The sequence below is a fragment of the Meles meles genome, chromosome 8 (assembly GCF_922984935.1).
Source record: "Meles meles chromosome 8, mMelMel3.1 paternal haplotype, whole genome shotgun sequence".
In the NCBI taxonomy this organism is placed as follows: Eukaryota; Metazoa; Chordata; class Mammalia; order Carnivora; family Mustelidae; genus Meles; species Meles meles.
The window spans coordinates 36376175-36403066 of NC_060073.1; the positions used below are offsets into that span (position 1 = coordinate 36376175).

A 26892-nucleotide genomic window follows, 5' to 3' on the forward strand; every position below is an offset into this window, starting at 1 on the left:
TTTGGGAGTTTAAATGACACAATTTATCATTTACCATTTTTCTGTCAGGTCCTATGCCAGAAACTTTATTATTAATGAGATAATATGACTGGGAGGTAGGTTATTTCCCTATGTTACGAAGGAATAAGTTAGGATTTACAAAAGCCAAACAGCTTGTTTAAGGAAACCAAGTAAGAAAAAATCACTGATTCAAATCCAGGTCACTTTTTTTTTTTTTTTTTAAACTAAGACTTGTGCTTTTTCCTATTTTGCTTCAGGTATGTCAGATTATGTCTTTTGGGAATAGCTTAAATTTACCTCCTCTGAAGCCCTGAAGTGGCCCTAGGCCTTTTGATGCTGTTACTGATTCTAAGGAGGTTCTCATAAATGGTTTTAACCAGATATGCTAAAATTGAATAATTGGGGTAGAGAATGTAAACTACTAAGCCACTTTTATGTTTTGATTAATTTTATTACTCAGTTAAATCCAATTTTCTTTGGGGCACCAGGGTGGCTCAGTGGGTTAACCCTCTGCCTTCGGCTCAGGGCATGATCTCAGGGTCCTGGGATCCAGCCCCACATCCGGCTCTCTGCTCAGCGGGAGCCTGCTTTCCCTTCCTCTCTCTCTACCTGCCTCTCTGTCTATTTGCACTCTCTCTGTCTCTCTGTTAAATAAATAAATAGTTTTTTAAAAAATCCAATTTTCTTCCATTTCCATTTTCACTTTGTTCTTACTGAAAATTTTAACAAAATTAACAAAAGTTAGCATTGCATTAAAACAGTTTTAACCATGTCGTATTTTATTAACTATAGCTACTGCCTTCTGAATTGCCCTTGGTTGCCATTATTTCTACCGTATCTACTTCTCCTGTGTCAACTTTTGCAGATCTAAATTTCATCACGGACTTTCTATCACTCTGTTTACTAACAAAATTTGTGTGCTATTTTGGCCTCTGTCAGTTTTCACTCTGATATTTCTACTAGCAATATGCATTATGACATAAATAGGACAAACAGCTCTATTTATTTACAAGCGTACAGTTTTGTCAGCAGGAGTAAAGCATCCAGCTTTATTGTCCAGCACCTCTTTCTTGCTACCTTCATCCCGATTCCCAATCCCTGAGAGGACAGGGCTCCTTCCGAGGCCCCACAAAAACATTTTTGTTATGAATAAAATGTGTTACCACAGAATATTTTAATGGTATGATGCTACACCACAAAATAATGAACGTGTGACGGTAGGGTTTTTTTCTCCTCTATCTCTAGTGCTTAGCACAGGCCCTAGTAAACTAGAGGCTCAAAAGACCTCAAAATTGACACGCACAAGCTAGTTACCTGAAGTTGCCAGGCAAACAAGGTGCTACCGAACAACGGAAGATCGTCCCCGAAGTGCATTCTTTTTTTTTTTTTTTTTAAAGATTTTATTTATTTATTTGACAGAGAGAGAGATCACAAGTAGGCAGAGAGAGAGGAGGAAGCAGTCTCCCTGCAGAGCAGAGAGCCCGATGCGGGGCTCGATCCCAGGACCCTGAGATCATGACCTGAGCCGAAGGCAGCGGCTTAATCCACTGAGCCACCCAGGCGCCCCCCCGAAGTGCATTCTTGAATACACTCGGAAACTTGGACAAAGTTCGCTCTCCCCTCATAAGACACCGCTGTGTGCTGAAAGAAATCACTACTGAGCCTTATAACCCCGACCTCGTAAGGATACGGGGTTAGTTTTGGCTTCCGCCTCTTGCTCTGCCTTGCTCAGTGACCGCACAGTTCTAGCACAAGAACTGCTGCGCCACAGCAGACAGGGACGCGCGCCCTTGGAGCTGTCAGCCGGGAGCTGAAGTGCGGAGTTAAGCTCTCGGGCAGCAGCGGCCCGCGGGGTTGGGAGGGGGGAGGGCGGGCCGACAGAGGCCCGCGCGAGGCAAGCCGCTGCAGGCCTGGACAAAGCCCTCGCGGCCTCCACGCGTCGCCATGGCAGCGCGGGGTCTGTGCCCGACCGGATAGGCCGGCCCGGCGCGCGCGGGGCCTGCTGGGAGCGCACGTCGCAGCCGCCCCTCCGCCGGTTTGAACTTGGCGGGCACGATGTGGGCGGCTGGGCGGTGGGTGGCCGATTCGCCACCTTCCGACGCGCGGTCCTCAGCCGACTGCGGGCCCACGTCTCGGCCCTCCTCTGGCTCCGTCTCCGTCCTCATGGCGGGCGCCCGGGGGCAGGGACTGGAGCCGGTGACTGTGTGCTCGCCGTCGCCCCCGCTGAGCTGCAGCAGTTCCACCATGTCGCTGTTGTCTCCCCTCGGCCGCAAGAGCTTCCCGTTCGACTACGACGATGGCGACGGGGAGGATGAGGAAGACGTGGATGAAGGTGCTCATGATTCACAGGCTAAGGTGGCGAGCCTGAGAGGAGTGGAGTTACAGGGGTACGTCAGGTAAACTCGAGGCCGCCGGCCGGTACAGTCCCTCTCAAGATTCCTTAGACCCTTCTAAGCACCTTCTGGCGGCCCAGCCCCCTCCTGGCCTTGCCTCAGAGGCTCTGCAGGCACTTCCTCGTGAGGTGCTGCTCCTTTTTGCTTATCAAGAGTTGTGGGCCAATGCACACGGATGCCTCCAGATTTTCTGTTTCTTAGTCTTTTTTTTTCCCCTGAGAATATGATTTCTACAGTCTCACTCCCCAGAAAAACGCACCTAGTGTCAAAAACACAAAATTTTGCTACCATTTCGGGAATTTTGGTAGTATTCAAAAGTCAGAATGCAGACACCAGAACTCCTGTTCAAAATCTGAATACCAAAATTGATTACTGCACCTTGGTAGTACCTGTAGTTGTTTTGAAAAAACCTGATTGCCCGTGAAGTAGCTTGTAGTGAGCAGTATGTATACATTTTGGGTCATAAATGAGGAGCTGCAGCCCAGCTTAGCAATGTCAATCTCAGCGTCCACAGAAAAGGTTGGATCATTGAATCAGAGAATGTTAGAACCAAATATATTATTAAAATCACCAGAATTTTTTATTTCTACAATTACTCAGCAAACATCTAGTTTGTGCCATATATTAGTCTAGATACTGGGGACCATAAACAAGATAGACGTGGCCTCTGCTCATGAAATTAAAACCTAAATTAAGCTACTCATTTTACATATAACAACACTGGCTCAGGATGCAGATAAAAAGTCTGATTCTAAGGCATATACCTAGTTATTAGCAGAGCTGGGTTTAGTACTAAGGTAAACAGATCATGTTCTCTCTTCCCTAGGCTACATGGCTATTACTGGATATATAGAAATAAGAACAAAGGGCCTTTCCCTGCCGGAATAACTTTCTGAGACAGGCTTAGTAATGTAGGCCCCTTCTGGAATACACTCATACGTCACCTTCGGAAAAACATTTACAAGTTTCTGATTGTCAAGCTGTGTAAGGCACAATACAGGAGATCTCAGAAACAGACCAGAGAACCTATGGTTTATGTGTAAGCAGCAACATAGCCCCCTTTAGTGTAAAGCATTCATACCCAGAGTGAATGAATGGAATATGGAACCATATGACATGACTCACACACAGTTACAGCAATGAGTCTCTTAAGAATGAAAAGTAAAAGTAAGTACGTTGATGGGAATGGAGATCAGTAAGAGTAACCAAGCAAGCCACTTGTCCAGACTGGTTGTAGCAACAGGCCTCTGATCAACCTGATAGTAGAACTTGTTGATAGACTTTCAGGAGTCCATTTTCATGTGGGTCTTTGTAGGCATTCTTCAGGATTGAGTTGGTCCCATAGATTTTTTTAAATAATTTTTAAGGCTTTGGAAAATATCTTTGAGTCTAATCAACAGGACTGAGCAATGTAGGTACAGTTTAGCAACCCATGGAATGATGGCTATCAAAATCACAGCTCAGCTGCTGAGACCTTGCATTAGCTTCCAGGAGTCAAACTCCTAACCAAATAGCGCTCAGGAGAAGAGCCAGACATATATATATATATATATATATATATATATATATATATTTTTTTTTTTTTTTTAAGATTTTATTTATTTATTTGACAGAGAGAGATCACAAGTAGGCAGAGAGGCAGGCAGAGAGAGTTAGAGGGAAGCAGGCTCCCTGCCGAGCAGAGAGCCCGATGTGGGGCTCGATCCCAGGACCCTGAGATCATGACCTGAGCCGAAGGCAGAGGCTTTAACCCACTGAGCCACCCAGGCGCCCCACCAGACATATTTTTTTGTCTCACTTTAGCTAAAGCCCAAATGAGCTGGTAGCATCCCAGGCTTAAGGCTGTCTTCCTTATCGCAACCTTATCATAGGTCATTCCCTGTGAGTCTAAGGGAGAGGATATGGTCTGGAAGGAATGCAGGATTTGACAGGCCTTGTGTATGCCAAGTGTCAGATGAGTATTAGGTGTTCAATAAATATGTGCTGAATGAATGCCTGGTTCCCACTCCTAGAGAACAGATAGATGCAGTGGTTGTCTTCAAATGCTCCAGAGAACATAGCATTTCCTTTCAGGAAGATAAATGTTTACAAAATTTCATCAGTCATCTTCCCTACCTCTAACCTTTAGTTGGTGCCCTTGGCAGTTTGGGGATGATGCCCATGGCCTCATCCCTAGTTCCAGGCCATGGGCATTCTCTCCACAGAGCAGGGATTAAACCCATAGCTGTTTGGGATTTTATGCCTTTTGTCCATTGTTCATCAGCCACAGAGATAGACTCAGGTATCAAGTGTGCCTGGTGATATGAGCTCCAGGTAGTTTATGTGTACCTAGAGCCATGCTTAGGGGATGCATGGACCTTCAAGTGTGTTGGACAGGACTGAGATGAAACTCACAGCTGACCTCAGATGATGACAAGTATTTTCTTGGAGTCTTTTATAATAAAGCCTTGGGCCTTCTGTTCATTCAGCTCTCTCCTGGTTTTTATATCATTCTATCCATTAAGAAAACCATGCCTTAATATTTTAGTCATAAAAAGCTGTTTACTGAGCATCTCTTGATTATGGGTAAAGCTGTAGTGTATATGCTATACATTTTTTTAGTATATACGCTATCATTTGTTAAAAATATTAAGGCAAGGAATTTAAGATTTAAAATGTCATTTTAAGAAGATTTTATTTATTTATTAGAGAGAGCATGAGCAGGGGGTGGGGTAGAGAGTTAGAAACAGACTCCCCGCCGAGTGGAGAGCCTGATGCGTGGCTTAATCCCAGGACCCCAAGAGAATGACCTGAGCCCAAGGCAGACACTTAACCAACTGCACAACCCAGGTGCCCCTAAAATGTCATTTAAGAAAAACAAACAAACAATCTCTAATTGTGCTCTTTCAACAAACATTTTTTAGGGGGTTACTATATTCTAGGCCCTAAGCTAGACTCTTGAAATAAAAAAAATGAGTTAAAACATGCTTTCTGTTTGTAAGGAATTCATAGCCTATGGCAGAGATGGACAAGTGACAGAAAGCCCAGGGTACTCAGTCCAGATTTTTTGCAGAGTTTTACTGTGAGGCAATAAAGATTAATGCCTGAGGTGAATCTTAAAGGGAGAGTAGGAATTAGCCATATTCCTCCTTCTCCTACTGACTGACGTGTATCAAATACTTACTGAGTGCCCAGAATCTGTCTGCATTCTGTAGATTGTCTCATTCAGTAGTCCACGTGAGGTAGCTTCTGCTGCTATTTCTATATTTCTATATTTATCTATATCTATCATCTATATTTATAGATGAGAATGGAGGTTTAAATAAGCTAAGAAATGTACTTAGCCAGGAGGAAGCAGGTAGAGATTCACCCAAAATGTTTTATTCCCAAATCTAAGCTCTTGCATGGCTACATGTGGAGATGGAGGCATTTCGGTTTTAGACAAAGCTACAGAGCACAAGGGTGTGGCACATTCATCAGTCTGCTTAAGTTCAACAAAACCAAAATAGTCCAGATCAGCCATTGACATAAGAAGAGGCTGGAAAGATAGGCAGCAGGTAATTCATAGGTGTCAGGCTGTGGAGTTTGGATTTCATCTTGTGGGCAAAGGAGCCACAGACGAACTTTGAGGTAGAGAGTGACATGATGGAAGGATGCATTTGAAGAATGAATGTGACAACAGTTGTAGAAAATGGTTTGAAATGGGGAAAAAGGTCAGTTATATGCAGACAGTGGTTGCAAGATTGGAGAAGAGGAGAATGGCTTGAGAAAATGGAAAGAAGTAGAATAGACATGACTAGGTAATCATGTGGGTGTGGGTGGTCGAAGGACTAAATCCGGACAGGGCACAGGAGGAGTCGCAGGTCTGGGTTGCTGACATAGCTAGCTGGGTGGGTATTGGTACTCTTCACTGATGTGAGATTATAAGACGAGGAGTAAAATTTTTCTTGGTGGAGCGGGTAGTGGATAGAGGGTAGAAGATGATTAGACTTAGTTGTCGCTGATTTATAGTTAAGTGGGGCAGTCTATTAGATGGTTGGAAAGAAGTCTGGAGCTCAGGAGAAAGATCTACCCTGGGATGACAGATCATCAGTATCTAGTGATAGTTGAGACTGTGAAAGCAGATGAAGTCTGGAGAAGGAAAGATGTGTATGAGAAATAAACAATACATTAGCAGTGTCTTTTTCTTACCAGAATACCGACTGCAGGAAGGCATGGATGAATGAAGAAAGCTGCAGAAGAAAATGAGTAAACTGAAGCTATGAGGTAGAAAAAGTTGTGCAGGGTGGAGGGAGAGGCAGTTGGTGGCCTGAAGCAGGAATGTTAAAGAGAAAAAGGAGCTGAATCTGTAAACACCTGGGCTCTGAACAACCTTTCTTTCCTTGGGTCCTAATGGTTCCGCTTTTGCTCAGTTTTATGAGGCTTGTGTATCTGGCTGAGGCCCAGTATTTCCCCAACCTCTTCTCTTGAGCTTGTGTGAGTAGTTACTTTTCCATGTACCTGGAAGAGACGGATTGACAGAGGTGCGCACGGGAGACGCACTAACCAAAATGGAGAGTTGTAGACACCCTGTTTGAAGAATGGGTAAAAGGGAGTCAACTAAAACATTAAGGAATACAAGAGCCGTATTTTTTTTTGTAACTTTATTTTAAGACAATTTCAAACTTAGAAAAAAGTTGAGAGTTTCTGGGGCACCTGGCTGACTCAGTCGATAGAGCAGGGAATTCTTAATCTCAGGGTTGTAAATTCAAGCCCCATGTTGGATATAGAGATTATTTAAAAATAAAATCTTAAAAGAGGTGCCTAGGTGGCTCAGTTGTTAAGTGTCTGCCTTTGGCTCAGGTCATGGTCCCATGGTCCTGGGATCGAACCCTGCATTGGGCTCCCTACTTGGCAGAAAGCCTGCTTCTCCCTCTTCCATTCCCCCTGCTTGTGTTCCCTCTCTCACTATGTCTTTCTCTGTCAAATAAATAAAATATTTAAATAAAAAAAAAATTTCTTAATCAAATCTTAAAAAAGAATTTCTGTTTACCTTTTACCCAGAATCCTTAATTGTTAACACATAACACATTTTCTCTACATATATACAAATATTCTTTTTTTTCTCTGAACTATTTAAGGGAGGAAAGGGAAAAGTCTGCTCCACGATATGATTAGGGTCATGTGTTGTAATTGGTTGTCCAGATAAGAGATTTTTAAGAATAAAAAATTCTTGTCATTGAGGCAAATGGACTGGGTCTGAGTTTTCCCAGTGGGTTTTTAAATAGTGTGATTTTAGATGATGAAGGAATTCCAAGGCAGTTTGATAGATAAGCTAATTCAAATATTGGACTTCTATTTCATGATTTTTTAAGTGTATGTTTATAGATAATTCATATATATGCATTTATAAAGATCACAATATTGTAAATATATTATTAAATTCTGCTTTCACTGTATGGTTAAGTGAATGTATAGCCAAAGAGTTTTTTTTTTTTGTTTTGTTTTGTTTTTTTTTTTTTTTAAAGATTTTATTTATTTATTTGACAGAGAGAGAGAGAAAGAGAGAGAGATCACAAGTAGGCAGAGAGGCAGGCAGAGAGAGGGGGAAGCAGGCTCCCTGCTGAGCAGAGAGCCCGATGTGGGGCTCGATCCCAGGACCCTGAGATCATCACCTGAGCTGAAGGCAGAGGCTTAACCCACTGAGCCACCCAGGTGCCCCTAGCCAAAGAGTTTTGAGTGCAAATGCTATGTGTTCTCTCTTTTGGAATAGTGTGGTTGAGTCAGAAGATCACCAAGAAGAACAGAAACAGGAGCACCTACCAGAAAGCAGCCTAACGCCATGGGAAGTGTGGTTTGTTGGCAAAGAAAGAGAAGAACGTGACCGTCTGCAGCAGAAAGCTCTGGAGGTAAAACTATACAGTATCCTTTTTGCTTAATCTGAGTTCACAAATTAGAGCTGCTGTCAAAATTAAAATGTTAGTGTTAAATGGATACCAGACAAATGAAAAAATGTTCGTCATCATTGGCCATCAGGGAAATTCAAATCAAAACCACATTGAGATACCACCTACACCAGTTAGACTGGTCAAGATTAACAAGGCAGGAAACAACAAATGTTGGAGAGGATGTGGAGAAAGGGGAACCCTCTTACACTGTAGGTAGGGGTGCAATTTGGAAAACAGTGTGGAGATTCCTCAAAAAATTAAAAATAGAGCTACGCTATGACCCAGTAATTGCACTACTGGGTATTTACCCCAAAGATAGAGATGTAGTGAAAAGAAGGGCCATATGTTCCTCAGTGTTCATAGCGCAATGTCCACAATAGCCAAACTGTAGAAAGAGCCGAGATGCCCTTCAACAGACAAATGGATAAAGAAGATGTGGTCCACATATACAATGGGATATTACTCAGCGATCAGAAAGGATGAATACCCAACTTTTGAATCAACATGGACAGGACTGGAGGAGATTATGTTGAATTAAATAAGTCGGTCAGAGAAAGTCAATTATCATAGAGTTTCACTTACTTGTGGAATGTAAGGAATAACATGGAGGGCGAGAAGGAAAGGAAAAGTGAATTGGGGCAAATCAGAGGGGAAGACGAACCATGAGAGACTATGGACTCTGAGAAACAAACTGAGGGTTTTAGAGGGGAGGAGGGTGGGTGGATGGGCAAGCCTGGTGGTGGGTATTAAGGAGGGCACATATTGCCTGGAGCACTGGGTGTTGTACATAAACAATGAATCTTGGAACACTGCATCAAAAACTAATGATGTATTTTATGGTGACTAACATAATAACACAATAAAAAAAATACCCTAAAAAATGTTAATGTGATTATCCTCAAAAACAAAATTTTTTCATTTATTTGTATCAGTTTGCTATGTCTATTTTGATAACACTTATTGTAAAAATAATACATGTTCACCGTAAGAACATTTGGAAAATATAGCTAAGCATAATTAAGAACATTAAAATCTCTAATTTCACCACCTAAAGGTAACCATGTTTAATATTATTGCATATAACTTTCCAGATTTTCTTCTGTGTATATTTAAAAAAAAAATCTGGGCACCTAAGTGGCTCAGTGGTTAAGCATCTGCCTTTGTCTCAGGTCATGATCCCAGGGTCCTGGGATTGAGCCCTGCATCAAGCTCCCTGCTCTGCTTCTCCCTCTCCCAGTCTCCCACTTGTATTCCCTCTCTCACTGTGTCTCTCTCTGTCAAATAAAAAAGTAAAATATTTTTAAAAAATCTACAAATGTGTAAATGAAGACACATACAATAGAGCTTTACTATATATACATTTAACTAAAGTAAATGCAACTGCGTTTATTTGGTAAATTTTTTTTTTAAAGATTTTACTTATTTGACAGAGAGAGACACAGCAAGAGAGGCAACACAAGCAAGGGGAGTGGGAGAGGGAGAAGCAAGCTTCCCACAGAGCAGGGAGCCCTATGTGGAGCTCCATCCTGGGACTCTGGGATCATGACCTGAGCTGAAGACAGACACTTAATCACTGAGCCACTCAGGTGCCCCTACTTGGTAAAATTTTTTTTAAAAAGATGCCAAAATGAAATAGAGACCGGAATCAAGCCTTATATTACTCAGAGCATGTGCCCTAGAGTGAGTGAGTGTGGGGAGATGGGAATCTGCTGGGCTTTCAGGGTTTTTCAGTTCTCTGTGCCAACCTGCCTTGCTTATTGGACATCTCTGTGTTTGTGATTGTCTCTGAACTCTCACTCTCCAAACTCAAAAAAGTGTTGTGAGATACATTTTCACATGAATCCTTCATTTTTTTTAACTCTTACTATTTGCTGTTGAGAAACTAGCAACGAAAGAGATTTGGATGATTTGCCATCCCGTAGTATCCAGACTCACTATCTGAATTCTCCCTGTCTGATCACAGAACCCAAGTAGATTTGAGGTGTATATCTTGTTTCTAGGGAAACAGGATCAAACTTCTTTGTAACCTTTTTTTCTCCCTGTTACACTGTTAATATATTTCTATATCATTAAATATTTTTGCAACATCATTTCTAAATGGCTGGCTAAGATTATTAAAATATATTTTAAATGTATTAGCTATAGGGTGCCTGGGTGGCTTGGTCAATTAAGTTCCTACTCTTGATTGCTTAGGTCATAATCTCAGGTGTGAGATTAAGTCCCATATTGCACTGTGCAATAGGAGTGGAGTTGGCTTGAGACTCTCTCTCCCTTTCTGTCTGCCCCTCCCCTCATGTGCACGTGTGCATGTGTGCTCGCTCTCAATAAATAAGTAAAATCTTTTAAAAATATAGATATAAGAATATAGCTAATTTGTTCATTATTATCATATATTTAAGTTTAATCTGTTAGTAACTATGTTGCCATAAAAATCCTTGGATCTGAAGCATTGCCCTCCATGATCTTCCTTGGAATAGATTTTCCATACAGTTTTGAAACTAATTATTTCCGTGATGCATTTTGAACTAGATAGGCAGTCACATATTCAGGAGGCTTGGCATAATTCAAATGACTGTAGAAACCAGTGCATTCTGTTATTTCCCTATTGCATGATAATTGTATTCTAAGAAATAAATTTATTCCTGGAAAAGTACACAGTAGTACTTGTTTCCTCTTAGAAGGGCAGGTGCTTGAGAAAGACCTTAAGATTTGATGCCAGGCAAACTTTTTTGCTTCAATTACCTGTCCATACAATAAGAATAGAAGTAATACCTTTGTCACATGACTTTTGGTTTAAATGAGACAAAATATTGTGACTGATATTGTTTTAGTAGTGTTGTTACTGATATCATTGCAATCATAGCCTTCTTAAAGGTTTTTCATTTATTTTCAGGATTAGTGTGTATTATTGAGACCCCAGACTCTTATCTCAGCCTCAAGTTTTAACATTACTAATTTCGACTATTTAGTACAGTAGCTTTCAAAATATTTTGTTCATGGTGAGAAGTCTACTTTGCTTGTCACATATAAATCCATACATATATGTATATTTACATATACATATATTTGTGCAAAACTTGGTATGCTTTTCTTTCTTTCCTTTCTTGTGTTTTGTTTTGTTTTGTTTTTATTTTTTATTTATTTATTTATTTGACAGAGAGAGAGATCACAAGTAGGCAGAGAGGCAGGCAGAGAGAGAGGAGGAAGCAGGCTCCCTGCGGAGCAGAGAGCCCGATGCGGGGCTCGATCCCAGGACCCTGAGATCATGACCTGAGCCGAAGGCAGCGGCTTAATCCACTGAGCCACCCAGGCGCCCTTGTTTTGTTTTTAAAGGCCAGTCATAATCCACTAAATTGGTTTTGGACTCACAGTTTGGAAAACACTGATCTAGTGAGCCGTTGGTAAAGTGGAGTTTGGTTTATGGTATTTAGCTTTATCTCTGACCTCACTAGAATTCACTTGTTACATTAAGGAAAGGAAAATCACTTGAAGTCATTTTTCAAGTTAGCATACAATAAAAGAAGTTAATTAAATTATAAGAAATTCATAAGGGAGCCTGGGCTTCAGAGTCACACAGAACAAGGCTGAAATTTTAGCTGTGTGACCTTGGGAAAGTTACCCACTTCTCTGAGTCCCCAGTCTGTTTATAAACCAGATTTTAGAGAGGCAGTCCTAGAGTGGCTAAAAGCAGAAATTCTTGAGGTGTACTTCCTGAATTCAAAACATGGATTTTGGTCATATCCTTAAACTTGCTGTGCCTCAATTTCTTTATCAATGAAATGGGAAGAATAATATTTACCTCATAGTGTTGTTAATGAGGGTTAAGTCAACATAAGGATACAGCCTAGTATATAGGACATTCAATGAAAGTTCATTGTTGTTACATGTTAAAGCAGATGATAATAATAACTATTGAAGATACGTTTTTGAGAACAGATTAAAATAATGAATATGAAGTCCCTGCCGCAATCATTAAGCATGTAGCAGAGTATAATTAGTTGAAAGATTAAAATCTCTTCATGTATTTAGTAGTTTAAAATTTCTTGTGGCTACATCATTACTTAACTCTAAAGCAATTAAAATATTTTAGCAAAGATCTTAGCCTATCAGTCATGCCAGAGATATCATAACATATAGGCCAATTACTCTCACTTTTTAAGTTTATTTTGTGCCTTTATGGTATTCACATTTTTTCATGCCTTTTCCTTGTTTTATTTTCTAAGTGATGCTTTTCTTATTCTTCTGTCCTAATTTACTGCATTTCTAATTTGTTTATAAATCATATCATTAAAAGCATAGTTTATTAACCATAAAGAGCAGTTCATCTTAGATTCCTATTGAGGTCCAGAAAGTAACTGCCAGCATTTCATTTCCTGGCAAAGCTGGGATGGGTCCTGCTTCTTCAATTTTCAAGTACTAATTTTTTTTTTCCATAATATCAAGATATATTATAGAAATAAATGGGTCAAACTTAGTATTTAATTTTGAACTTACCCTGGTTGTCTTATTTTCTTCCTTGAAAACTTAAAGGAAAATTTAAAGGATAATTGGGTCATTAAAAAGACATCTCTTCTCATAAACTTTATTTCAGCAACAGACATTTAGACAGACATTTGTTTCAGACATCTATGTAACATTGAGTTAAAAATTATTTTAAAAATATTTTTAAATCTTTTAAAAATTATTTTAATCCATCAAAATTACCTGCTTACAAAATTTTTTACATTTGTAATTAATGTTGAATGACAAATATAGTAAATGTTGAACATTAGTATTATAAAAACTAGCATTGATTTTGTAGATCATATACATTTTTATATTTAAATTTCTTTTTTTTTTAAAGATTTTATTTATTTATTTGACAGAGAGAGAGATCACAAGTAGGCAGAGAGGCAGGCAGAGAGAGAGAGAGAGAGGAGGAAGCAGGCTCCCTGCCTAGCAGAGAGCCTGATGGAGGACTCAATCCCAGGACCCTGAGATCATGACAGAGCAGGAAGGCAGAGGCCCAACCCACTGAGCCACCCAGGCGCCCTTTATATTTAAATTTCTATTATTTAAAAAAAAATTCCCTAGCAGACTGCCATAAATTCTCTATAATCTTTGGTTAATTCTAGTTTGTGAAGGTGCTTTTTTCTTTTTTTTTCCCTAATCCTGCATAGGGGCCATTTCATTCATCAGCCCTTAACAAAGAAGTAGGGCAGGGTTTAGAGCTGGTGAAACTCAAAACTGTCCTTTTTCCTGATTGTTACCTTCAGTGATAAAAAGTTCTTTGAAAGTCAGCAAAAGCTACTGAAATAAAAATATATTTTTATTTTTGGATCCTCTTTGGATTTTGGTTTTCCATAATCAAGTGTTCACTGTGTGGGAAAATAGCTATAATCCTGTTGAAACTCCAGTGGTCTCCCAGAAGACATACTGGGGGCCTTGTGGGAGAGGGTGCTGGCTGTGTCTGGAAGAGGCCTATCCTGGTGGTAAACAGGGAATTCTGAGAGGCACTGCCTTGTGTGTTGGGGGGCAGGGCTTGTGTCTCAGAAAGGGATATATATTCTGTGACAGCAAATTACTTGACCAGACTTCCTGAGAGTAGAGCACAGTTTGGGTCAGTTTTGCATTTTCTAGGTACTTTTGACCTTTCATCTTTAATTCTTATGTCAACTAAAATTTTTGAACACAAAGTGTCCTTTTTTTCCCTGATTTTTGAATTTAATTATATGAAGAATCTTAAAAATGTACATAAGTATAATCAATCACATTATTAGTTGTATGTTTAATCACTTTCCTTAATAATAAGACTTTTTGGGAAAATTTTGGGTATCTGGTTGTCAGAACTGTATCTTGCCTTTCAAATACACATACCTCTTCTCAGACCTTCCCCTCACAATTCCTACACTGTGGCAACCTCCTAGTCGGCTCCCTCAGAGATGTTTTCCTCCTTTCAAATGCAGTCTGCAGCTTTAAGTGTTCAGAATCATTGCCTTTGCCATGTATTCCTGCCTCATAGTGTTTAGTTTACTCTGTCTGTCTCAAAAAGATTTTTTTCCCATCTTGTTAGTACTACATTCTGATTTTCTAGTTGTCCAGCCCCTACCCCCAGCCTAATCAAGCCATCTCCTCCTATCTATTTCTGACTGCCCTCGTCCACACTATTTCTTATCTCATCTTCCCTTCCTTTCCCTTTTCTGAAATGTTATACACAGCTCCTTACAATGTAGTGCTTTAATTCTTTTATGTATGTAGAATCGCATTAGATTGGAGATGTCTGGAATTTCATCTGTATCTAGTTCTTACTATCTTTATAGTAGACACTGCATCTAAAAAGCATTAAGTGAATAATCAAGGCATAGTCTCTGCAGAGGTCATGAAAAATACCTTTAAAAACCAGATGAATATTTTACTTTGTGAGGAGTTGAGGGGTGTATAGTGTTTAAAAAGTTGGAAAACTTTCTGAATAAGTTAGGGCAGCTATTATCTGTGCAGCAGAATTTTAGGATGAGAGGTCATGGAAGATAGGTATCCTGTGACCAGTTGTTCTAAAGTCCAAAAGATTTGTTCTTGGTGTCAAGTTTTATCTTCATTTCATTTAACACACTGGAATTATCTGAGAGTTGAAGAATTGGCTTTCCCACTAGCACCTTCAGGTGCTAGGTAGTAAGTCTTTGGGAAAGGGAGGGATGGGGAGGAGGAGTGAGGTCCAATGAAAGATATATAAAAGTATCTGATTATTAGTATCTAAGGAGAGAGAAGAAAAATAACCAGTAATTATGGCAGTAGAGTCCTAGGAGTCTAGTTTGAACAGCATTCTCAACTAATGCAGTAATTTAACTGATGAGTGACAGAGTGGTGGCATTCAGCTCGAAGTTTTATTTGGCCATACCTTCTACATTCTTTCTCCCGAGGAAATGCCCAAACGTGTAGATTCGAGTGACAGCAAGGCAGTTAAATAATCTGGGATATGAATGTGGTTTTGTTTTACACTCCAGAAGCTATAAAATCAGTGAAGAAAAATCTGGATTCTTTTTTTTTTTCTTTAAGAAAATTGAATCGTTTCTTTATATTTCTTCTTTGATTAACCCTGACTCAAAATTTTAATTTAGGGATTATTTAACTCCAATCCTTTATCTGCATTACGAATCTAGAAGCTTTCTATAACTTAAAAAAGTTGCAATTCTCTTGAGCTTCTGCCAATAGCGTACAGTGATGCCAAAATTTATGTGTGGGAAAGTTGATTTCAATGAGAGTTATTTAGCTGAAGTTTAGTCTAAGAAACTAGTGTTTTGCTGCCAAGCAATTATTTGCATTTTTAAAAAGTGACTTATAGTTTTTACCAATGCTTTCTTTTCATCATAGACTAGTTACTTAAGTAAGTTATTGTCACTAACGGTGTGTTTTCTCTAAAGGAAATTATATTCTTGTTTAATTTGGTTAATATAGCCTTGTTTTTAATATGTGATTTGAGTACTTCTATTAAATTCTGCCTTTGTTTGAATAAAAATCCATAGGAATTAAATCAACAGCTAGAAAAAAGAAAAGAAATGGAAGAACGTGAAAAAAGAAAGGTAATTGCTGAAGAAAAGCACAAGGAATGGGTTCAGAAAAAGAATGAACAGGTAAGGAGGAGGAAGATCTGCACCCACATAAAGACTCTTTTTCAGTCTTTCTTTTCATTACTCCTCATAACAAAGGTTTTTGTTATTTTCCTCTCAGATTCATTCTTCGACTTGATGTTTTTCCCCCTACATTTGTGGACATTTATCAAGTCTCTGTCTTTTACCCTTTATTCTCTTCTTCTTTTCCTTTTCGCTCATGTGGCTTTCTTGTTTCTTGCTGTAAGTGGTCACAGATTCTGTATCTTGGCCGGTCTTCCTGGGGTCTTGGACTTATATCTCTTAGGTTGACAGGTACTTCTTTTTTTTTTTTAAGATTTTATTTTATTTTATTTTTTTTAAGATTTTATTTATTTATTTGACAGAGATCACAAGTAGGGAGAGAGGCAGGCAGAGAGAGAGAGAGAGGAGGAAGCAGGCTCCCTGCCAAGCAGAGAGCCCGATGCGGGGCTTGATCCCAGGACACTGGGATCATGACCTGAGCTGAAGGCAGAGGCTTTAACCCACTGAGCCACCCAGGCACCCCAAGATTTTATTTTTATTTGTTTGACAGACAGAAATCACAAGCAGGAAGAGAGGCAGGCAGAGAGAGAGGGGGAAGGCAGGCTCCCTGCTGAGCAGATAGCCCAATGCAGGGCTCGATCCCAGGACCCTGAGATCATGACCTGAGCTGAAGGCAGAGGCTTTAACCCACTGAGCCACCCAGATGCCCCAGGTTGACAGGTACTTCTGAGCCTGCAAATCTATAACAACCCATTTTTTGCCCATTTTCCTTTGATTTTCTGTTATGAGTACTACTGTCATCTCAGTCACCTAGGCATTATCAGTTATTCTGTTGTTTATGCCTTCCCCTCATGCCACCTTTCCTTTATTGTCACCACTCTCCTGTTTATGATCTCTTCCTGTCTGGTCTCATTATATCTTTCAACTTATTTACTGCTTATTTCTCCTACTGGATGTAAGCTCTATAAGACCAGAGACTTTTGTCTTTTTTATTCAGTTCTCCAGCAGCTAGGTCAGTGGCTCACACATAGTAGATGCCCCAAAATATTTGTTGAGTGAATGAATCCGTCCTCTGTGGCGTTGCCAGGCTGATCTTGCTGAAAAAATCAAATGTCATTCCCCAGTTCAAAATATATTTTTTATGATTCCTTACAGTCCTCCAAATAATGTTTTAACAATTCTGACCTGGCTGGTTAAAGATCTTCTAGTCTGCTCTCTGAGCCATGTCTTCTTCCACCTGTGGTTCTCTTCATCTTATGCTGTTGCTTCTTACTGGCATTCTTTTGGGAGCACATAGGATAATCATGATCCATTTCTTTGAATATTGGTTTTACTGGAAATTTTTGGGAGGAAAAATGTTATTTTCGTGTTAAAGCAAAATAGATATTTAATGGGAATAGAATAAAAATTTTATGTTATTTTTAAGATACACAGGAGATTTCAGAGAAATCCCAAGCAATAGACTGTTCCCCACTCCCCAGGGTTATGTATTCATGAGAAATTTTGAAAACATTTCCATTCTGTTTCTCACTTCCTTATTTTTTTATATTATACTTCATCAGCATGGAATTTCATCATATCCTCCTCCCTACCTTTATCCAACTCAAAGTATTTCCTACATGAATCATTCACTGATCACATGCTAGAAATAGAAACCCTTTCCTTCTCTGAATCCTGGTTCAGTTTATATCACTTTGTATTTTGTATCTATTTTGTTGCTATTTTGGATTTTGTATACACAAAATCTTTAATTTCTTTGTAATTTTAAGAATTTTTAAGGGTAGGAATTATTTTTTATATAATACTTTTTATGTAAGATCTAGCATCATGCTTTATAATGCAGTAAACATTTGTTATTGGAATGAGTAAATAAATCTATTATCTTTCAGTTTTAATACATTCTTTTATTGGATCACAAATTAGAATTTTTGAAAATACCTATCTTTTTATCTGTTTGTTTCTTTTGTGATTTTCACATATTTAGAATGGTATTGATTTTATTATTTGATCCAATTTTATGAGTTTAGTTAGATGTTTAGAGTATAAGACAGAATCTTAAATTTTTAATTCTAATTATCCTTAACATTATTGAATCTAATGCTCAGTAAGAGTACCTGGTCAATTAGTAGGAGCACCTGGTCAGTAACTTCAGTAAGTTGAAGATGACATAGCTTCCATCATCCAGGTATTGTAAGAAGGAAATTGACTGGAAGTGTCTGTGTTACAACTGTAAATGTATTTGTTCGTTATTTCAGAAGTAAATCATCATTATTTGTAAGATTGCTTCATTCCATAATACAATAAGAAAATTCTTTGTGAATCAGTGCCCAAATCAGAATAAGTCTGTGTGACTATTTGCAAGGTCTGTGTGATATTTTGTGCAGTTTATAGCCATAAAACCAGTTTTACATGTATAGAATAGTATGCTCTCTCCTCTAAAAGCTTCTCTTATCTTCTAACTCCATTAAGCTCATTTTACCATGCCAGTCAAACATAGTTGTTATTTGTCTAAGAATGTAAGATACTGCTAAGAGATGATATAGTCTCTATTTTAATTAGTGTCAGTAGATCTAATCCAGTTACTTGAGAAAAAGGTTTTTTTTTTCTTTTGGATGGAAATGGTTTGTCCTGACATAAATCGTCAATTATTGAAAGCAAGATTCCATAAGTATGAGTGAGAATGGTTCAAAATAAGCTCTGAGAATTTAAATTTATTTATTTTGCAGACCTCTTGTGCAAGTTAAGGAATAATTGATTACTCAATTTTTTTTTTTTTCCTTTTAGACCTATCAGATTTCCTCTTTCAGTCTCAGTTAGATTTACCTCTCTTTGTAAAGACTGCTTTCCTGGTTCTTCTCTTCCCGTCTGGCATCTTTGTTTACATTTCATGGTGTGTGGTCCCTGCTGCCTCTAGCTTCATTCACATTTTAGGTATATCTGTGGCATAATTTTCTCTAAGTCATTTTCTCTGCGTTCTAGCAAAAACAATCAGACAGAAAGAATTTATATATCCATTAGCAAAGTTGGTTTCTTCTAATATGACACTAAATTGTTAAATCCTTTTCAAATAAATGGCTTATCTTATCTGGTACTCTTACATTTGTGTGGCCATACTAATTCATTTTTCTAGTTTTTTTTTTTTTTTTTTTTTTTTACAGTGTGTTATCACATTTGTTGTGAAAGGGCCTTATTTACCTTCACTGTTTTCAGAAATAGTTAAAAATAAAATTAGTTTTAGTTCTCAAAACATGGAACTAATTTTTCAATGTAAAAAGTTCAGATTGATAAAGCATATGATAACACTTATCCAGTGCATCATTCATGCATTCAACCCTTTCACTATGTTCCAGATACTACTGAAGGAACCAAAATAGAGGTTTTGAAACTTTAGGCACCCAGTTATTTTGTTAGTTTCCTTTAGTTACAAGAAACAAAGGTTCTATCAGGGCCCTGTCTTAAAAAGGAAGATTTATTGTTGTGCTCTGTGTGGTATAGAACTGGAGTGCCAGAAAATCTGAAGTCACTTAGTAGCTGGCTGCTCTGTCTTAGTGCATCCCTCTGAGTGCCTGCTCTCCTCTTCTTGTGCTAACTAAAAGCATTCTTTTCTCTCTTCTCCAGCTTAAATTCTACAGAAAGTCTTTTTGATGGTTGTTTTTTTTTTTTTAATATTTTATTTACTTGACAGAGAGAAATCACAACTAGGCAGAGAGGCAGGCAGAGAGAGAGGAGGAAGCAGGCTCCCCATGGAGCAGAGAGCCCAATGCGGGGCTCGATCCCAGGACCCTGAGATCATGACCTGAGCCGAAGGCAGAGGCTTTAACCCACTGAACCACCCAGGCACCCCTCTTTTTGATGTTTTAAAAGCAACTTCATTGAGCTATAATTTACATACAGTAAAATAACCCTATCTTAATTTGGATGAGGTTTGACAAACTTATATACCTGTGTAATAAACATCACTACAGTAAGATAGAGAATATTTCTGTCACTCCAAAAATTTACCCCTGCCCCTTGGCATTCAAGCCCTTTTCCCCACCCGCAACTAGTCCCAGCTCCAAGGAAACCATTAGTCTACTTTCTTTCCCTGTGGATTAGATTTACCTTATTCAGAATTTCATTTAAATGGAATCGTAGAATATATATTTTTTGCATTGGGCCTCTTTTGTTTTTAAAATTTGCTCTATTAAGATTGTACATTTTTATTGTTGAGTAGCCGTGACCATTCTGTGGAGTATTCTGTGCAGTAACCATAAATTGTGTATCCATTTACCAGTTGATGGAAAAATGTGCTGTTTCAGTTTGGGGATATTACGAATAAAATTTTATGACCACTCATGTACAAGTTGTGCTGTGGACATTAGTTTTCATTTCTTGGTTAAATGCTTAAGAACTGAATTGCCAGGTTGTATGTTAAGTATGTGTTTAAAAGAAACTGCCAAACTGTTTTTTAATATGCTTGTATCATTTTATATTTTCACCACTATTGTATGAAAGTTCCAGTTGCACCACATCCTTGCCAAACTTGATATTGTCTGTCTTTTTCGGTTAAGTGACTATGTGGTGGTATGTTATTGCTGTTTTAATTTTCATTTCCCTGAGATCTAATGATATTTAGCATCTTTTCATAAGCTTGTTGTATTAATCTGCTAGGGCTGCCATAAAAAAATTCCACAGACTGGGTGGCTTAAACAGTGGAAATTTATTTTCTTACAGTTCTGGAGGCTGTAAGTCTAAAATGCAGGTTATCAGTGAAGGTTTCTCCTGAGGCCTCTCTACTTGGTTTGCAAGATGGGTGCCTTGTCTCCATACCCTCACAAGCCCTTCTCTCTGCATGAATATCCCTGATGTCTCTTCTTCTTATAAGGACACCAGCCCTGTGGAATTAGAACCCTACCCTTAGGACTTTAATCACCTTCATTACCTCTCTGAAAGTCCTATCTCCAAATATAGTCACTTTGAAGGTTAAGGCTTCAACATAAGTATTTTGGGGCACCCAATTCAGTCTGTAATGCTACCAACCATTTTTACATCTCATTTCCTGTTTTTGTTTTGTGCTTAAATTTTTTGTGGAATAATTATATGTCTTATTCTTAAGTTGCATGTTTTCTTTTAAATTCCTTTAAGTCCTGTCACATGTATGTATTGCAAGTATTTCTTCCCATTTAATTTTCCTTATAGTATTTTTTTTAAAGAGAAGTCTTAAATTTTGATAAAGTTCCATATTTAAAAAATTTTTGTGTAGCTTCTGGGTTTTGTGTCCTATTTAAGAAACATTTGCCTACACCAAGTGTATGAAAATATTCTCCATTGTTTTCTTTGGGAAGGTGTAGAACTTTAGTTTTAGTTTTACCTGTATGTATATTTTGAGTTAATTTTAATGTGTGGTGTGAGTTAAGGGTCAAGTTTTTTTGTTTGTTTGTTTGTTTTGTTGTTGTTTTGTTTTGTTTTTTGGCATATGGATGTCCAGTTGTTCTAGCACTATTTGTTGAAAAGATTCTCTTTTACCTGTTTAATTACCTTGGAACTTTTGTTTAAAATCTATTGGCCATGTAAATATGGGTCCATTTCTGGACCCTTTTCTCTCCCTTTGATCTAGTCCTGTGCCAGTATCACACTACTCTGTTACTGTAGTTTTATAATTATTGAATTTATAATTCTAATCAGATCGTGTAAATCTTCTATCTTTTTTCTTCTGTTTCAGAATTGTTTTTAGTTATTCTGTGTCTTTCCATATATAATTTAGAATCAGCTTATGAATTTCTCTGATCATGTTTGCTTTAATAATACCTGACACTATTGTGATTTCATGAAATATATAGATCATTTTGGAGAAAATTGCCATCTTAGTAATATCAAATTTTAAATCTATAAACATGATTTTTCCTTCTATTTATTTAGGTCATCTTTAGTTTCTCTCAGTAGTGTTTTTTTAGTTTTCAAGGTATAGTGGTATTATGTATCTTTCATTAAATGTATCTCTAAAAATTTAAAGTTTTTGATGATGAGAATAGTTATCTTGTCTCATCCCTATTCGTATATTGTGACTTCCATGCCTTGTTTTGATATCAGAACAATACTGGATTCTTAAAATGAGTTTGGATGTATTCCTTTTTTCTTCTATTTTCTGAAATACTTTGTGTAGTAATTGGTATTATTTCTTCCTTAAATGTGTGATGAAATCTGGCAGTGAAGCTATTAGAGCCTGGGGTTTTCTTTGTGAGAAGGTTTTAAATTCTGAATTATTTTTATAAGTAGAGCGTTATTCAGATACTCTATTTTCTTTTTGAATCAGTTTTGGAAAATTATATATTTTAAGGAACTTTGGCATTTCATTTAAATTGAATTAATTGACATAAAATTATTCTTAACATTCATTTTGATGTCTATGTGATCTGTGATCTGCCATTTACCACCTGTGTGAATTTACGCAAATGACTTACCTTCTTTGTGCCTCATTTCCATATTTGTAAGTTGAGATTATAATAGTGCCTACCTCATATTGTGGTTATAAGAATTGATATAGTACATATGTATAAAGTATATACAAAAGTAATAAGAAGAGTCAGCACTCAATAAATGTTAGCTGTTATAATGGAAGACGACGTAGGGACTGGATGACTCCTTGTTGATGGGGTTGTGGAGGAGTCTCATGAGTCAGACAGTGAGTGAAATATACTACAAGATTGTTTTTAATCTTGTAGCTTTTCTGACAGTATGAAGTAAAGTCCAGTATTGTTTTAATGGCAATTGTGTTCTCAGCAAGAAAGGATTCCTTGTTGCAACTGTTGGTTGACCAGCAAGACAGAAGTACACATAGCATCTTGCGCTTGATTTTTTTTTTTTTCTTTTAGGATTTATTTATTTATTTGAGAGAGAGAGAAAGCAGTGGGGAGGGGCAGAGGGAGAAGGAGAGAAGCAGTGGAGCTCGACATAGGGCTCGACCTCATGACCCTGAGATCATGACCTGAGCCGAAACTGAGAGTTGGTCACTCAACTGACTGAGCCACCCAAGTGCACTGGGCTTTGCATTTTAAAACCTGTCTTTCCTGTATGGCATCTGACGTATATTCTATGGAACTGATGTTTGTTACGTGGGTGTTAATTGAATTACTTACATTAACATATTCTACAAGATGCTTTCAAGGGAAGAATTTTTTTCTTCGATCATATTTCTTTTGCTCCATGAAGGGTAATGCATCTGGCATTTGTACTGCATACACTTAGGCCTTGAAAATTATCTTCTAAACCTTTGATAAGGAGAGTAAGCCATGTTGTTGGTTTATTTAGAATATAGGTGGGTTGCTAAATTACCTTCTGAATGAAAAGGAAAAAAACATTGAGTTATAGTCAAATTTTTTCTGTAAAGGGCCAGATAAATAGTTTAGGCTTTGTAGCCCATACAGTCTCTGTTGTAGTGCAAAAGCAGCCACAGACAATAAATGTATGAATAAATGGGTTTGGCCATGTTCCAGTAAAACTTTATTTACAAATACAGGACCATATTTGGTCTATGGACCATAGTTTGCCTACCTCTGGTCTGTGTAGAACTTATAACAATTATGTAGCTAGAGATTTGTCTGTATGTGCCCTTATAACAGTATTTAATGGTCCAAAATGTTATATTTTTTTGTGCTGTGTACTTCACAGATGACAAAGATTTTATCTAAGTATTTGTATTGGCAAATACTTTTGTACATATATGGCTCGTATTTTAGAATGAAGGTAAACATCTACTATAAAATACAAGATTTAGAACAGTCTAATGGGTTGTAATTTCTGTTCATTAACCAACAAATCTTTATTGAGCACCTACTGTTTACTTAGTACTGTCACAAACTCTGAGTATACTTCGGTGGGCAAGGTCTTTGTTACTGTCCTCATGAAATTTATAGCAAAGCTGGTAGACTACAATTGACCAGACGATTGCAGGTATCTTATACATTTTCATAAGCTACATTGTATCAACCACTATTTTACCATCTCTTTTAAGAAATAACTGAAGTTTAGAAAATTACTGCATATAAAACTCCTTGCTTATATGAGCATAATTACAGATAATGAAATTGAAATTCTTTCATTTTTTATTTAAGAAGAGAAAAGAAAGGGAACAAAAAATTAATAAGGAAATGGAGGAAAAAGCAGCAAAGGAATTGGAGAAAGAACATTTGCAAGAAAAGGCAAAAGAAAAATACCAAGAATGGTTGAAGAAGAAAAATGCTGAAGAATGTGAAAAGAAGAAGAAAGAAAAGGTATTTATATTAAAGTAACCAGTTGGAATATATGGCTTTAGTATTCATATCTGCCAACTACATTGTATAAAACATTTCTAATAGAAAATAGGCACCACTTTACCATAAAACAAAGACATGAAACTATTCCTACTTCTTTATACTATGTAGAAGTTTCAGAAATGAATATGCATTTATGGCTTTTTCAGGTTGAGGAATATTTATAAGCTTGTTGATATATTTTCAGTCAGGTTCAAACTTTTTTTCATGGCTTATGCTTTTAAATATTTTTTACGCACTTTTATGAAAGTCTTATTACATTGTAAGTTACTGTTCTATTTTAAAACTGCGAATTGCATTTTTCCTTCTTGGGTTTGATGTCTTGTGTAGAAGCAACCACCTTTAGATTACATCCCTGATCATGTTTAATTTTTTTTATCAATTTATAGAAATATGATTTAGTATTTATGATCAGTAAGCCATTGGGGTGGGAAGCTATTGGGAAAGAAGAGTCAATGGAATTTGAATGGAATTTTTAGTTACGGAACATCACTAGAGATTCTTTGGTCTTGTCATTTTTAAGGAAAAAGAAAAACAACGGCAAGCTGAATTACAGGAAAAAAAGGAAATAGCAGAGAAAAGGTTTAAGGAATGGTTGGAAAATGCAAAAAATAAACCTCGTCCAGCTGCAAAGAGCTATGGTTATGCCAATGGAAAACTTACAGGTTGGTTTTTATGTTATGTGGCTTAGATAAATATGGCTTACAGGAGCAAATATTATACATTATGTTTCCTTTTGACATAAATAGATAAGTGTAAAATTCATTTTTCTTTCAAATTACTATTTTTTGGAAGATTATAACACATTATGTTCCTATAGAGATACTATAAATTTTTTTGTCATTCTCTTATAAATTAGATATATTTTAAAGGCAGTAGTTGCAAAACTGCAAAGTAATGATTTCTGCCAGTTAGAAACACGTAGAACTTTCTTATGTTTTTGGTTTTTGAAGCCTTCATGAGGGATATTTAAGAGATCATTTTTCCTCCCCTTCTTCTAACCATCTGTGAGGCTGAGCTTCCAATGTCTTTGGTACATTCCTTTTGCAGAGTGGAATACTAGGCAGCACGTGAACCTGACACAAAACCGGTTGGCCTTTAGGCTTGCTCAGATTATAAATGGCAGTGCATGTTTTTCTTTGTACTTCATGTTGGAAGCTCATACCTTGCTGACAGCTGCCTTCACTTGTTTAAGTGATTTATTATTAAAAATACCCCCATTCTGTTCTGTTCACACAATAGAACATATTCCAGACTTTGTTTTGACCATCTTGGTGAAGTGTGTGTTGACATATCTATGCAGTCAAAGTGGGTTGCCAGTGTCTGTACAACACATTCCTGCTGTCAGGGTTTAGGCCTCTCCTACGTGTCACAAAAGTCATCCATTACAGCTACTAGGCACTAGGCATGATCTGCTCCTTGCTTTCTCTTTTTCTGTTTGAAAAAAAAAGAGGAATAAGCAATGGTTTTAACCGAACAATTGATTAGTAAAGTTAAAACTTCAGGTGGGAATATATATATTGACTAGAAGTTGTTTGCTACAATAACGGATTATTTTATCAAATTTTGCATTTTTAATGAGTTCTAATAAACATTTGTCTGCGAATGCTCTACTACTCTTCATAATCAAAATTACAGGGATAATATGTAATCAGATTTGACTGATAATAATTTAGAATTTCAGTGATTCTGAACAAGAGTTTTGATTCACTTTAGCTATAATGCAATATACCTTTCTTTTCTCTAAAATTAAGTGTCTGACTAGGGAAAACTAGTACACAAACAGTGGTTTCCTAGACTGAGTTAAGAAAATGAAGATTTTGATCAGTTTAAGGGTACTAAAAGTGATTTCTTAATAAAATTTTTATATGAGTTTTTATTTATTTATGTAGATTTTGATTTATGTAGATTTTGACAACACTCTTTGGACTTAGAATTATCACTTATATTTTAATTTTTATTGCAGTACTTACTGTATTTGAAAAATGTTACTTGTTTGGAAATATATTAGAGTTCAAATTTTAAATGGATTAAATTGGCTTGTCAGTGATATTTTTGCCCTTTTGGTACTGTAACATTTTTCTAGGAATTTAAAAATAAGTAGTTTCTTTGATCTCAAGAAGTTTTTTCTTGTTTTGTTTTGTTCTGACTTTTAATAATTTTAGATTTTTACAGTGGAAATTCTTATCCAGAACCAGCCTTTTATAATCCAATTCCATGGAAACCCATTCATATGCCTCCTTCCAAAGAAGCTAAGGACCTATCAGGAAAGAAGACTAAAAGGCCTGTAATAAGTCAGCCACGCAGGTCATCATCCTCTCTTGTGGTTCAGAAAACCAGAAGCAATCTTTGCCTTGGAACTCTGTGCAGAATACAAAGATAGTGCATGTGGGAAATTGCATGCTTTTACCTGAAGCTATTTAATTTTAAAAGTAGAATCGTTTTTATTCCTCAGTCAACAGCTCAGCATTTGATGTGATTATTGGCACTTTCCCATTTTTGCATTTATATATGTTGTCCTTAGAACTAATTGAAGATCCTTTATACATTTTCATTTTTGTAAGTGCTTCAAGGTTGATCTTGGCATTTTGTTTCCCAGGATAAGTGACTGAGTATCTAACAATTGTGTTTACATTTAGCTTGTATTAAAACTACATTGTGATGCCAATAAAACCAACAATTTGTGTTGTGTTCTTTC

The 26892-nt window shown here is 37.3% G+C and overlaps 1 protein-coding gene across 3 annotated transcripts; it reads left to right on the plus strand.

The window, feature by feature from the left end:
- The first annotated feature begins 1771 nt into the window (after positions 1-1771).
- On the plus strand, positions 1772-26892 carry CCDC34 (coiled-coil domain containing 34). 3 transcript variants are annotated; one of them, XM_046016162.1, is made up of 6 exons: positions 1772-2396; positions 8125-8260; positions 15799-15906; positions 23997-24155; positions 24718-24859; positions 26360-26892. In XM_046016162.1, the coding sequence occupies exons 1-6, from the start codon at positions 2056-2058 to the stop codon at positions 26575-26577; spliced, it is 1104 nt and encodes a 367-aa protein (XP_045872118.1). In that variant the 5' UTR covers positions 1772-2055; the 3' UTR covers positions 26578-26892. The 3 variants fall into 3 exon arrangements, with proteins under 3 accessions (XP_045872118.1, XP_045872119.1, XP_045872120.1); XM_046016163.1 differs by having other exon boundaries at positions 24000-24155; XM_046016164.1 differs by having other exon boundaries at positions 1777-2387; positions 26360-26890.

What these genes read in the sequence shown, in the direction of transcription:
- CCDC34 (XM_046016162.1), top strand. Translation starts at nt 2,056, where the DNA reads ATGTGGGCGGCTGGGCGGTGGGTGGCCGATTCGCCACCTTCCGACGCG. An exon ending in TGCAGCAGAAAGCTCTGGAG is followed by an intron (nt 8,261 to 15,798) that starts GTAAAACTATAC and finishes AAAAATCCATAG; the next exon opens with GAATTAAATCAACAGCTAGA. An exon ending in TGCCAATGGAAAACTTACAG is followed by an intron (nt 24,860 to 26,359) that starts GTTGGTTTTTAT and finishes TAATAATTTTAG; the next exon opens with ATTTTTACAGTGGAAATTCT.